Consider the following 12,396-nt stretch of genomic DNA (forward strand, 5'->3'; position numbering starts at 1 on the left):
GGGCCGGGGGCTGCTACTCCGACGCGTTTCTCTCCTGGGGTCCCCTCCTCTCCCCCTACCAGGCCCCAGTTCCCGAGAAGCCGGCTCCGGGCCTACGGGACACACTCACTTCAGGCGACCGTCCCTCCCGGGGCCCAACTCGGCCTCCCGGGGCCGCACGGTCCGAGCCTCTGCCGAGCCGCCGCGGGTGCAGACGGACCGGGCCCGGGCCCCGCCGACCCCGCGCCGCCGCCGCCCGCCCGGCCCCACGGCCCAGCCCGCGGGCTCCGGGGTCGCGCTCGGATGTCCCCTCTCCAGTCCCCGCCCGGCCGACGCGAACCCTTGCCCGCACAGCCCACGCCCTCTGGGTGCCGGCCCGGCCGGACGGCATCTAACCCCGCAGGTCCCGGGATGTTCGCCCGCCAGAGGCCAAAGCCTGGGAACGACGGCGAGCGGTGATCTGGTCACGCACAGGAAGCCGGACCAGCGCGGCAGCAGTGCGCGTGCGCGAACACGCAATCAGGGCAAGGTGCACACGCGCAGGAGGATGCGCCCCGGGGAACCGGACAAATAACAGAACTCTATTTCCCGCGAGTCTACGCGCCGTCAACTTTAGGGAACGTCTTAAAAGTCTGTACTTCAGCTAGGCGCTGTGAGGTGGTGCATTAGGAAAATTGGCCGCTAGGACAAGGGACTCAATTTCCTATTTGTCTTCACTCCTGTCAGGGATCAAGGAAAGGTGTCGCCTCGAGTAGGAGGCGGTGAGATTGTGACCTGGATCCCTGGTCCTTTCCTGACCCTGAGATCTTTCGGGTTAGAACTGAGATTTCCCGAAAACCAGGAGATTGGAAGGAAAGAGTGTCTCATGTTCCCTTAACTGAAATACTAGGAGAAGTATCAATAAAATCCTAGGATACAGTTAATGCCCAGCCATGACATCAACTAATATTACCCGTGGGCGTATGGTTCTTCAAGGAAGGAAAAGAAAATAGAAATTGTAGCTCTTCTAGGTTACACAACCAATGCATAAAAAGTGTAGAAAAATCAGAAAATACACACAAACCAAAAAAGAAAACAGATGCCTGGATCTGTTCATGTTAGGTAACAGTGCTGTTGTTCAAAAATAGGATCAGAAGGACCATGATTATCGTTATTATTGTGGTGACATAATATGACTGTGTTCTTGGCCAACTGTTTCGTAAAAGCTGGAGAAGGGGAGTAAAAACAAAATCTCCTGCCAACTCAGAAGATCCTTTCCACAAACGTAGAAACAAGGAAGAGCTTTGTTGTTGAATAACCGTTAAGCCAAGACAGTGTTGCGCATTACAGGAACCGCTAATGAGATTGCAAAGAGAGAAATGAAGCTCATCTTCTCTGTGGCTCAACAGATACAATCCATTAGGCACATGTTCTCAAGAGGAACGGTCCCTAGCCTTGTGTAAAAGGACTTGACAGCGCTATTTGCTGTGCATTGTTTCAGAGTGCATCCTAAATTCACCTGGTAGTCAGGGTGCTCATCCATGCTAGTTACTTGCCTGTACCAAAGGAAAAAGAAAACTTTTCATGTATCTATGACAAGCAGGTAGTTACAGCTCAGAGCAAGGTGCCTAGTGTCTAGCTTAAACTCCAATGGAGACAGAGACAGGGACATTATCTTCCTTGAGGTTTACATTTTAAACAGATAGCTCTTATCAGGCCCTTAAAATACATCCCTGGGTTGTAATGCTGGCAAGAGACTTGCTTAGCATTTAAAAAGATTCAGATACATATGAAAGGGTCAGAAGATGTATTTACAGGATAAGTTTTCTCCAAGAAATGCTCTAAAAAACGGAATAATGAGTACTGATTCACTCAAATGAATGAGCCTATCATCCTTTCCTAATTTCCACAGCTGAACTGCTGCATTAGACGAATCCCAGATCGCGCACAAATGTGTGGTTCCCAAAGTTGCTCTTGGAAGGGACAGCGGGGCCAGGAATGGTCTTTCCCAGCTCCTGTGGCTATTAAGCGTGGCCTGTGCCTGAATTCCCACCCAAGGAATAATGGAATGGGAGCAACATTGACCACACATCCTCTGCCTCTCAGCCAGGAAAACGTTGGGGGACCATTTCTCCATGTTCTTCTCCGTTTTCAGCAGGTAAAGGATGGAGCTTCTCTGAGCACCTTGCAAGCTCCACAGTGAAGTTGGGCAGTGCACCCATCAGCCTGGGTCCCTGGCCTCCGTTTCTCACAAGTACTACTGAAGGTCCCTTGTTTCTAAAAAACAAATACTAGAACCCCGCTTTCCAACCTCAACAAAGAAAATGAGACAATGCTCCTGAAAACGACTTATAAATGACAAATCTTTATTTCAAAACAAGATTTTCAAACAAATGGGCACATTGGTGTTTAGACAACTTTTTGTAACACTTGAGAGATAGGCAATGAATAACAGAGTACAACGAACCTTCCTTGGGGATCCACCAAGAATATCTCAGCCATGATGGAGGGGAGGATAAAAGTTAATGACCAAGATTTGCCCTTAATAATTAGTTTCAGGCACAAGACCCTCAAGGTCAATATCTAGCACTTCTTCTCCATCTCCCCATCACAGAACTCTCTTCTGTGATTTAGCACTCGCTGTCATTCTCCTAGGGGCTTCTCTAGGTCTTGTAGGTCACAGAAGGGGAGGTACAGAGACCACTATTCCCTAGAGGAGAACAGAACGGCCAGAATGGGCAGCCCCTGACAAGGGGTGAGCTTCCTAGAGGAGAGGGCAGTTTCTTCACAGGCACACGCACTATTGGGTAAGTACTCAGGATGAACTCTGCTCACAGGTCTCCTTGTCCACACAGCACCGAGGCTGCTGGTGGAGTTGTCATGGACCAGTTGGCAGGAGGATTGGAGGCTGCTTCAGAAGCTCCACTCACAATAGACTCAGCCTGGCCACAACTCTGCCATGTGAGACCCAGATCATCGTTCACCCCCCCACCCCGTTTATTTCACTTACTAGTGACATTGCTTTCTTTAGGCTCCTGATTGCCCTGACCTGGGTGGCACATCCAACTCAGAAATTTCCACATCTGAATGTGCATCAATGAGAAAGTTCAATGAGGCCCCACCTCAGTTATGTTGAGTTAGAATCTATGGGGCTGGGTCCAGGCATCTGTATGTGAATTTCTCCCTGTGATCCTCATGTGGAAAGGATGGTGTCTGCACAGCACTCCTGCTTCACTCTACTGGTATTTCTGCACTATAGCTAGAGCCACTGTTATGCGAACTGCTCCATGAGAGGCAGAGAGAAGAGGAGAGGGGATAGTTTCATTTTCTCCCAAACATCACACCCGGCCTGGGCACTTCAATCCATATTTGGAAAATGTACTGACATATCTTAAGATGGGCACTGCCTAGTGCACGTCTAGACAAGCTGGCTATTTTCTGCATTTGTGCTCCTGACCTTCACAGCAACATCATATTGGGTCTGGAATTGGAGATTTTTCCATATACTGTTCTGTGCATGTGACATTTTATTCAGGATACACAAACATTAGTGAAATTTCTGGGTCAAGAGTGATTCACAGGCTCAAATATTTGATATGTAGACTAGAGTTTCTTAGTTGGAATTGAGGGGCAGGCTTCAGACAATCCGTGGACTCCCTGAGATAGTGGACACCACGTGAAGTGTGTGTCTGTATCTGTGTGTGTGTGAGCACATGTAAAGTTTTCTGTGGTTTTAGGTTCTCAAAACGTCTCTTGGACTCAAAGATGCCTGGGGATAGAGGATCTGTGTCCCCCAGCACAGAATCCTGAACATAGTGTCAGTAATCATGGAGAAGAAGAGCTTGGCCAGACTGGGTGTTTTAAAGTAAGTTTTCAATCCAACAAGTCAATGTGCCTGCGGTGGTCTTTACATACTTATCTCACTCTTGCAAGGTCTCCCCATTTCCACTTACCCTGAGGCTCCTCGTCACTCTCCTCCCTCTCCCACCAGACCACGCTCTGAAATAGGAATGGGAGGGAGGGAGAGAGTTTTACATGTTTCAAGTTTAGAATGGAGAGAACAGGACATCTCCTGGGGAGGGGTAAGGAGTGATCTGGACACCTTCAGGAAGCTTGTGCAGGACGGTCAGAGGGTGGGTCAGTGGCAGGAGGTATGGTTTACCCCTGATCTCCAGAAGTGCACACAGTGGTCTGGCAGTTACATGAGTTTTCCTTCAAACTGGTTGCCAGGTTGGAATGACGATGACATCAGAGGCTTCCGACCTTCCTGATTGGAAGGACAAAACTCCGTGGTGCTTGGCAGCGGAGGTGGAAACAGCATCTTCTGAGCTTTTCTCCACTCCTAGCTTCTCCTTCTCCTCAGCCTGGAGAAGGGATAACGGGCTTGTGTTCAGCCAGAATCCAGAAGAGGACTTTGGACAGAACAGGGTCTAGGTTTCTGGGAAAAGAAGGAAGAGTTTGGGAGAAATCATGACCAGTCGTCCACCGAGTCCCCAGCCTGAGCACCAGAGCCCCCAGTCTAGCACGTCAGGGTACCCCCTGGAGGTGATAGTGAATGAAGAAATCCCAGGACCATCAGGTGAGAAGCTGGAGTGGGAAGGGGTCTGAGAGGTTGACCAGTAAGGAGGAGAGGGAACAGAAGTCACGAAGGAGTACCTGAGTAGGCTGTGTGTGGAAGAAGGAGAGATGCAGAAGCCAGGGATTGGAGAAGGAGAGCACAGGAGCTGGGGACAAGGATATACACGTGGAAGGGAAACCTGGGGAGCAAGGGAGGAGGCTTAGGAGATGAGATCCAAGCATGAGAAAAGGGAAGAGAGGAAACAAGTGGAGGCTTCCTTTTTTCCCCCTCAATGGGAGAAAATCTCTGTAATGAGGAGGAGTTGTGAGGACAGAGTGAGGGAACAAAGACAAGATGAACGGGGCAGATGGATGTCAACGAAGGAGCAGGATGGAAAGATGGTTAGGGAGAAGGCCAACAGTCTCTGAGACTGGACAGAATGGAGAGAAGGTTTGGTTGTCTGGCGGGGTTTGAGGGGCTTGGGTGACCAATGTCCTAATTGTAAAGACAAAAGCTTTAAGTTGTAGCCTGGTTTCTTCACTCAGCCCCCCGGGTAGATTCCAGCCCCCTGCCTCAGTCCTCTGGCCTCAAGAGGGTGTGGTCAGCAGCCTTCCAGGACGAGACAGACGAGGAGACAGACGAGGAGAGAGGCCCTGAGGCTGAGGACGTCTGGGTGGTGGAGTCCCTCTGTGGGCTCAAGATGAGACTGAAGCGACAGCGGGTGTCTACAGTGCTGCCAGAGCACCACGAGGCCTTCACCAGACTGCTCGGTAGGAAGAGCCCCCCAACAGCACCCTCAACCCTATTCTTCTTTTTAAACCAGAAGAAACCTCCAATGACTACGCTTTTCCAGTGGAAAAGAATTCCCTGCCAGTTGCTGAGCATTCTGTCCTTGGAGCACTGAGTATTGATCACCCATTGGGGATACTTAGACGTGACACAGGGTTAGGCTAGACTTGGAAAGGGTGTGCACTTGGGATAAGAGATCTTGGTTTCAACTGTCCCTCTGAGACTTCTTAGCTCTTACTGGCCTTTTGATTCTCAATGCCTTCGTGGGTGTGAGCGAGATAATAAAGCTGTCTTTGCAGCCTGATGCGACTGTCAGTTGAGAAAATGACTCTGAATGACTTTATGGCCTCTGCAGTGTACATTCACGCATGATGAGGGAGCATCACTGTCATGTAAGCTCTGAACCATGGAGACATGTTATGGACACCCACCTCTCACTCAGCCACCCCAAACAAGGCAGTCACCACCTTTCCTTGCCCAGTGAATGGTCTGCTTGCCCCTTTTCCCATCAACCTCCCCTTGCCCACAATCCAAAAACTTCTCCAAGGGAGGCATGGTTCTCCTCCTTGCTCTTCCCAAAGCAACCCTGTTCTGGTTGTCATCCTAACAAACGCCATCTCTTCACAGAGGATCCTGTCATTAAAAAATTCCTAGCCTGGGACAGAGATCTGCTGCTATCTGACAAGGTATGATTGTTCCCCACTCAGATGTCTTCCTGGTCCCGCAGCTTTCCTGGGCAGGGGATTGCTTTCAGAATCAACAATTCACTTCTCTCTCCAACCTGACGCCTTATCAACAGGTCCCTTTGGGGCCCTCGTGGTTTCCTGCAGGTCCTTGGAGACCTGAGCTCTCGGAGAGCCCCTTTTTTGTTGCCACCTTAAGTCCTCTCTCCTCTCAGCTCCTGAGGACTTCCCTTTGCTCCAGCTTCTCAAAGACCCTCCTGTGCCGGCGGTCCTAAACACAGGCCTTCAAACCAGCAGAGCCTGCTGTCTGGGGAGCATCAGAAACTCTGACCCACCGACGTCCCCTGTCCTCCCCAACTGAGCAGGCTCACCCAACGCGGGGATTTCTTCCCTGAGCAGCAGAGACACCTGCCCCCATCCTCCCGCACCCTTATCCTGCTCTTCCTCCTTAGGATGTAACCTCTCCTTTGTGTTTTTTTCCCCTCTTTCCATCAGTATCTCCTGGCCATGGTCATAGCTTATTTCAGCCGGGCTGGCCTCTTCTCCTGGCAGTACCAGCGGATTCATTTCTTCATTGCTCTGTGGGTATTTCCCCTCCTCCCGTCAGTCAATCTTCCCGACCCTTGGAGGGTGGAGGGAGAGAAAAGGGACTTTGACCTTTCCTCTGCTTTTTTAACCTATTTGTACTGTTTCCTCTCTGTATAAAAATGATAGGATTCTACTACAGTGTTTTTTCATGCTGTTCTTCGTAAAAACAAACAACTCTAACGTCAGTTAAAAGAAAGATGAAAAGAAAGGAGAAAACCCTCCTGAGAGGAGGGAAGGAAAGAGTTGACAGCACCCTGCCCCTAAGCAAAGAGACTTGAGAAGTTGCCCTTTCTGATCCTCTGTCTCTCTCCTCCCAGACCAACACCAAGAGTCCTTGTCTTCCTCCTCTGGGTTCCCAGGACAAAGGCCACAGTTCAGGCCTCCATTACCTCACACAGATCTATTGTACAATACCCTCCCCTCCTGTGTTTTCTACAAGTCTCTCCCCAGGCCAGATGGCTTTATTTCCCTGAATATCCTTCCAAAACACAGGTCTAACCCCTTCACATCCTCCTTCAGAATTCCCTTGGCTCAGTGCCTTCTAAATCAAGGCCAGAGTCCTCAGTCTGAATTCAGCCCTCCCTACAATCTCCATCAAACCTGCTTCCTGTCCTGACATCTCATTCCTTTGTTCCACTGCTCCTTCCTAATACCCTTCCCTCTGCTTATACATTGTGCTGTCTAGGTGTCTCTCACCCGTATTTATCTGAAGAAAACGACCTCTCAGAGTCGGTTCAAACACCGAAACCTTCATGATGCCTTCCCTGACCTCCCTAACTTCCGCATCCCAGTAGCGCTTGCTTAAAATCCTATTATAATATGATAGTTTGGATTATAGTTACTTCTTATCTCTCCCTTCCTCATCTCCAACCCTTTAGACTAGACACCTGTTGAAGGCAGGTATTGTAAAAATATCAATGCATTCTTAAAATACTCACAATTCTTTTCATTTTGTAAATGTTTACATTATATTGAATCTATAGGTAAGCAGTATTGCATTTGCCTATGAGCTAAAGCATTCATTCATTCATTCAATGAAACCTTATCACGTACATGCTCCATGCCAGGGAATATGAGGTGATGTGGAGAGAGACAAGAAGTGCTGTTGAACTAATGCATCAATAGGCACCAAGCCCTATGTTAGTCATTTGGTAGGAAGAGATGAATTGAGAAATAGACCAGAGCCCCTCCTGCCCTCAGGAGCTGTCTATGTGCTTACAATCTAAGGACACAGCTGTGTGCACAGACAGGGAGTTGAAGGGAGGAAGGGTTTTATTTTTTTTTATTATTTTTTTAAATTTATTTTTATTGAGATAAAGTTGGCATATAACACCGTGTAAGTTTAAGGTGTTGACTGTGTTAATCTGATACATTTACATATTGCAATATGCTTACCACCCTAGCATTAGCTGACACTTCTATCATGTCACATAATTATATTTCTTCTTTTGTGCTGGGAACAATTAAGATCTAGCCTATACAGATTTTATATATAATGATGTACATCTGAAATCCACACAACGTTACAAACCAATGTTACCTCAATGAAAAAAGAGATCTAGTCTCCTAGGAACTTTGAAGTTTATAAGAGAGTATTGTTGTCCAAAATCACTATGCTGTGCATTAGATATCTAGGATTTATCTAGTAGTTACAAGTTTGTACCCTTAAACAACATATCTCCAATTCCTCCATCCCCTAGTTTCTGGTAACCACCATTCTATTTGCTGTTTTTATGAGTTTGGCTCTTTTTTATTTATTTATTTATTTTTAATTTTTTGTTTATTGCAGTAACATTGGTTTACAACACCGTACAAATTTCAGGTGTACATCATCATACTTCTATTTCTGCATAGATTACATCATGCTCACCACCCAAATACTAATTACAACCCATTACCACACACATGTGCTGAATTATCCCTTTTGTCCTCCTCCCTCCCCCCTTCCCCTCTGGTAACCACCAATCCAATCTCTGTCTCTATGTGTTTGTTTGTTGTTGTTATTATCTACTACTTAATGAAGGAAATCATACGGTATTTGACCTTCTCCCTCTGACTTATTTCACTTTGCGTAATACCCTCAATGTGCATCCATGTTGTCACAAATGGCTGGATTTCATCATTTCTTATGGCTGAGTAGTATTCCATTGTGTATATACACCACATCTTCTTTATCCATTCATCCCTTCATGGGCACTTAGGTTGCTTCCAAGTCTTGGCTATTGTGAATAACGCTGCAATGAACACAGGGGTGCATGTATCTTTACGCATTGGTGTTTTCAAGTTCTTTGGATAAATACTCAGCAGTGGAATAGCTGGATCGTATGGTAGTTCTATCCTTGATTTTTTGAGGAATCTCCATACTGTTTTCCATAGTGGCTGCACCAGTTTGCACTCCCACCAGCAGTGTATGAGAGTTCCCTTGGGAGGAGGGGTTTTAGACTTTGTCTTCATCATCAAGGTTTGAGAGGCGCCCTTCAGGTCATTGCCCAGCAGTGGCTTCTCGATGACTGGGTAGGGCTCTGTGAGACTGGGCAGGGGTCCCATATGTCCTGTGTGAAGATGATCAGCGCGTGTCCTTTCTGGGAAGCTGACCTCAGGCGGGGGTCCTTCCTGGTCCCGCTCCTCATGAGCATGCTGATGTCTTTCCCCAGCTACCTGGCCAACGACATGGAAGAGGATAACCAGGCCCCTAAACAGGCCATCTTTTCCTTCCTGTATGGAGAGAACCGCGCCAAGCGTCCCCTGTTTCACAAACTGCGATTCCAATTCATCCGTTCCACGGGCTGGAGGATGAGGGTCTCCCGGGAAGAGTGCGAGGAGGTGGGTGGGCTGTGGGAATTTGCCCTGTGCGAGGGGCAGGGGCTGACTGCAGAGAGAGGGGATCATGGGGGAATGGAGTTGGGATTTGGGGAAGAGAAGGAATTAGAGGTTGGACATTGGGAGGGGAGGGTCCACCTGGAGAGTCATCATCTTTTCAGGGGGCTGTTTGTCTTTCCAGATCCAGGCTTTTGATCCGGAGCTCTGGGTGTGGGGGCGAGATCGCACTCTCCTGCCCTAGAGATCCAGGGACCATGGAGGCCTGAGGTCACCGGCCTGAGGGAAGGTAGGTCTGTGTCTTGTCAGGTATGGATGGGATGATTTCTCATCTGTTTAGGAAATCTGAGGAATCCAATTGTGGGACCCACAGTTATGGGGCCCCCACCTCACATCACCCTCCCACACACTGTGAAGTAGACCAGCCGAGCTCTGCCAGACCCCAGGTAACCAGTTTGTCACTGAGGCATGGATTTGGCTGAAATCACTTCACCCAAAGCAATTGTGTCCAAATAATACCTGTAGTGAAATGTTGATTTTTGTGAAAAATGAATAGGTTTCCAATTTTCTGTGCAATGTGTTTTTGACTTTCTGTTTTTAATTCATTTTTGGCCTTTCATCCCTCAGGGATACCAACCACAGGGACTTATTTACAACAAACTAAATGTTTAACAAGAGGTTATTAGATGGGACAGTCTCCATATCCAATATTAAAAGATAAATTATGACTACCTACGTTTTATCCAAATTTACTTTCAAACAAATTGCTTATGGCCAGATGACCTGCGTGCCCTTCCTTTCCCCTGACTCGCCACTTCTGGACCAGTCTCTCCTCCTGTACAATTACACGTTCCCCCTCAGGTTTATGGTCAAGGAATCTGTCAGAAAGAGCTAAGGTTAAGAAATACTAGCTTCGAGTGACGTCAGCATCATGGTGGAGTGAGCTTTCCCGTGAATTCTTCCCCCACAAAATACAACAAAAGTAACAGCCACAGACCAAAACGGAATCCCAGACAGTGAAAAGCTGGAGCGGAGGGATCCACACTGCCGCACATCTGAGAGCGGAACGTGCTGGGCCCCCGGAGGAAGTGGGGAGAGGTAAGGAGAACTCTGCTCCCTCCCCATCAGATCAGCGATCCGGTCCGCGCGGCTCCCAGAGAGGGGGGAGGGGCGGCCCTCGGCAGGAAACTGTAGCTCTTCGGGCTCTCTCAGCCAGTGGGAAACTCCCGCACAGAGGGCTCAGAGGAGCCACAGGGCTACCATCAACATCTGAGCACCCCAGAGAGCGGATAAAGAGGGGCAAACGAGAAGCCTCCCACGTCAGGGACCCAGAGGGCAAAAGAGAGAGCTCCCCCCTCCCCGCAACCCGGAGTCTGCAGCTCGACCAGATCTAGCGGTCCGAGGCAGACCTGAATAAACTGGACTGGACCCGTGGATCGCAGTGGGGAAAAGAAATAAAACAAAACAAAACAAAACTGCGGATCGCAGCAGAAAAACTGGGGCAGAGCGCAGGGGGCTTAGACTACACAGCCCTTTACCACCAGACAGTGGCGGCAGGTGGAAATTGCAACCAGAGACTTCCAGGATGAGGAAAATCAAAACCAACACAGGAACCACAATGCAAAAATATATGAAATCACCAGACCAGAAACAAAATGACAAGCACCCAGAAATCAACCCCGAAGACACAGAAATCCATAAACTAAATGACAGAGATTTCAAAACAGCTATCATAAAAACACTCAACGAAATACGAGACAACACAGACAAACAATTAAATGAGATTAGGAGTTTCTTCACAAAAGAGATTGAAATCATAAAGAAAAACCTATCAGGGCTGATGGAGATGAAGAACACAATGGAGGAGATAAAGGAGAATCTGGAATCTTTAAAGAACAGAGCTGACAATATGGAGGAAAGAATTAGTACTTTAGAGGATAGGAATACAGATATACTCCAGATGGAAGAAGAGAGAGAACTAAGACTAAAAAGAAATGAAGAAAGACTCTGAGAAATATCGGACTCTATTAGAAAATGTAACATAAGAATTATAGGTATTCCTGAGGGAGAGGAGAGGGAAAGAGGAACAGAGAGCCTATTCAAGGAAATAATAGCTGAAAATTTCCCAAATCTGGGGAAGGAGCAGGAAATACCAGTAAGCGAAGCCAACAGGACGCCTATATATATTAACAGACAAAGGCCTTCACCACGACACCTAGTGGTAAGGCTAGCCAGGGTCAACGACAAAGAAACAATATTAAGGGCAGCTAGACAAAAACAAAAAATAACATACAAAGGAACTCCCATCAGGCTCTCAGCGGATTTCTCAACAGAAACTTTTCAGGCTAGAAGAGACTGGAATGATATATTCAAAATACTAAAAGACAAAAACTTTCAGCCAAGAATACTCTATCCAGCAAAAATATCCTTCAAATATGATGGAGAAATAGTAACTCTCCCAGATAAACAAAAGCTAAGGGAGTTCATGGCCACGAGACCGCCACTACAAGAAATACTCAAGAAGGCCCTCAGGCCTGAAAACAAGAAGAGAAAGGGAACACAAAGCTTGGAGTAAGGAGAAAAGTAGGTAGACAAAATCAGAGAAATAGTAGATCTTTACCGGAATAGGTTAGCAACCACTTAAATACTAAACTCAAAGATCAAAGGAAGAAATTCACCAAAAATAAATTTAACCTCATCACTGTAAACACACAGCCACAACACAAGATAGAATAAGGTATAACAAGAGCAACTTAGAAGGGGAAGAGGAAAGTGACTGAATTGACTTAGTATAAGGAAATAGGAGGCTATCAGATAATGGACTATCTCATACAGAAGATTTTTCGCCCAAACCTCAAGGTAACCACTAAACAAATAATCAAATTAAAACCACATATGATAAACAAAGAGAAAACTAGAAGAATCATAAGACAGAACAACCAAACTGAATTGGCAGTCCAAAACAAATGGGACAAGAAACAAAGGAAATGCAAAAGAACCAGA

The 12,396-nt window shown here is 47.3% G+C and overlaps 2 protein-coding genes across 3 annotated transcripts in view; one reads left to right on the plus strand and one right to left on the minus strand.

Annotated features, from left to right (window-relative positions):
• Window positions 1-475, minus strand: part of ZNF12 (zinc finger protein 12) — a 66,447-nt gene extending 65,972 nt beyond the window's left edge. Inside the window, exon 1 of one of the 2 annotated variants that reach the window (XM_058569341.1) lies at window positions 376-475. Coding sequence is in view for 1 of the 2 variants with exons in the window: in XM_058569338.1 (XP_058425321.1) it covers window positions 110-370 (261 nt within the window). In the remaining variant the exon portion in view is untranslated. Of the gene's footprint in view, window positions 1-109 lie in introns of both variants that reach the window. The other variant, XM_058569338.1, reaches the window with a different exon arrangement.
• Window positions 476-4,378: 3,903 nt separating this feature from the next.
• On the plus strand, window positions 4,379-9,637 carry LOC131422269 (speedy protein E4-like). The gene is made up of 6 exons (XM_058569355.1): window positions 4,379-4,537; window positions 5,062-5,286; window positions 5,933-5,991; window positions 6,484-6,569; window positions 9,231-9,399; window positions 9,578-9,637. The coding sequence occupies exons 1-6, from the start codon at window positions 4,429-4,431 to the stop codon at window positions 9,635-9,637; spliced, it is 708 nt and encodes a 235-aa protein (XP_058425338.1). The 5' UTR covers window positions 4,379-4,428.
• The last annotated feature ends 2,759 nt before the right edge of the window (window positions 9,638-12,396 follow it).

The sequence above is a fragment of the Diceros bicornis genome, chromosome 26 (assembly GCF_020826845.1).
Source record: "Diceros bicornis minor isolate mBicDic1 chromosome 26, mDicBic1.mat.cur, whole genome shotgun sequence".
Lineage (NCBI taxonomy): Eukaryota > Metazoa > Chordata > Mammalia > Perissodactyla > Rhinocerotidae > Diceros > Diceros bicornis.

Coding starts and splice junctions, on each gene's coding strand:
- LOC131422269 (XM_058569355.1), top strand. CDS start 4,429: ATGACCAGTCGTCCACCGAGTCCCCAGCCTGAGCACCAGAGCCCCCAG. Junction 4,538..5,061: donor AGAAATCCCAGGACCATCAG/GTGAGAAGCTGG, acceptor TTCTTCACTCAG/CCCCCCGGGTAGATTCCAGC. Junction 6,570..9,230: donor ATTCATTTCTTCATTGCTCT/GTGGGTATTTCC, acceptor GTCTTTCCCCAG/CTACCTGGCCAACGACATGG.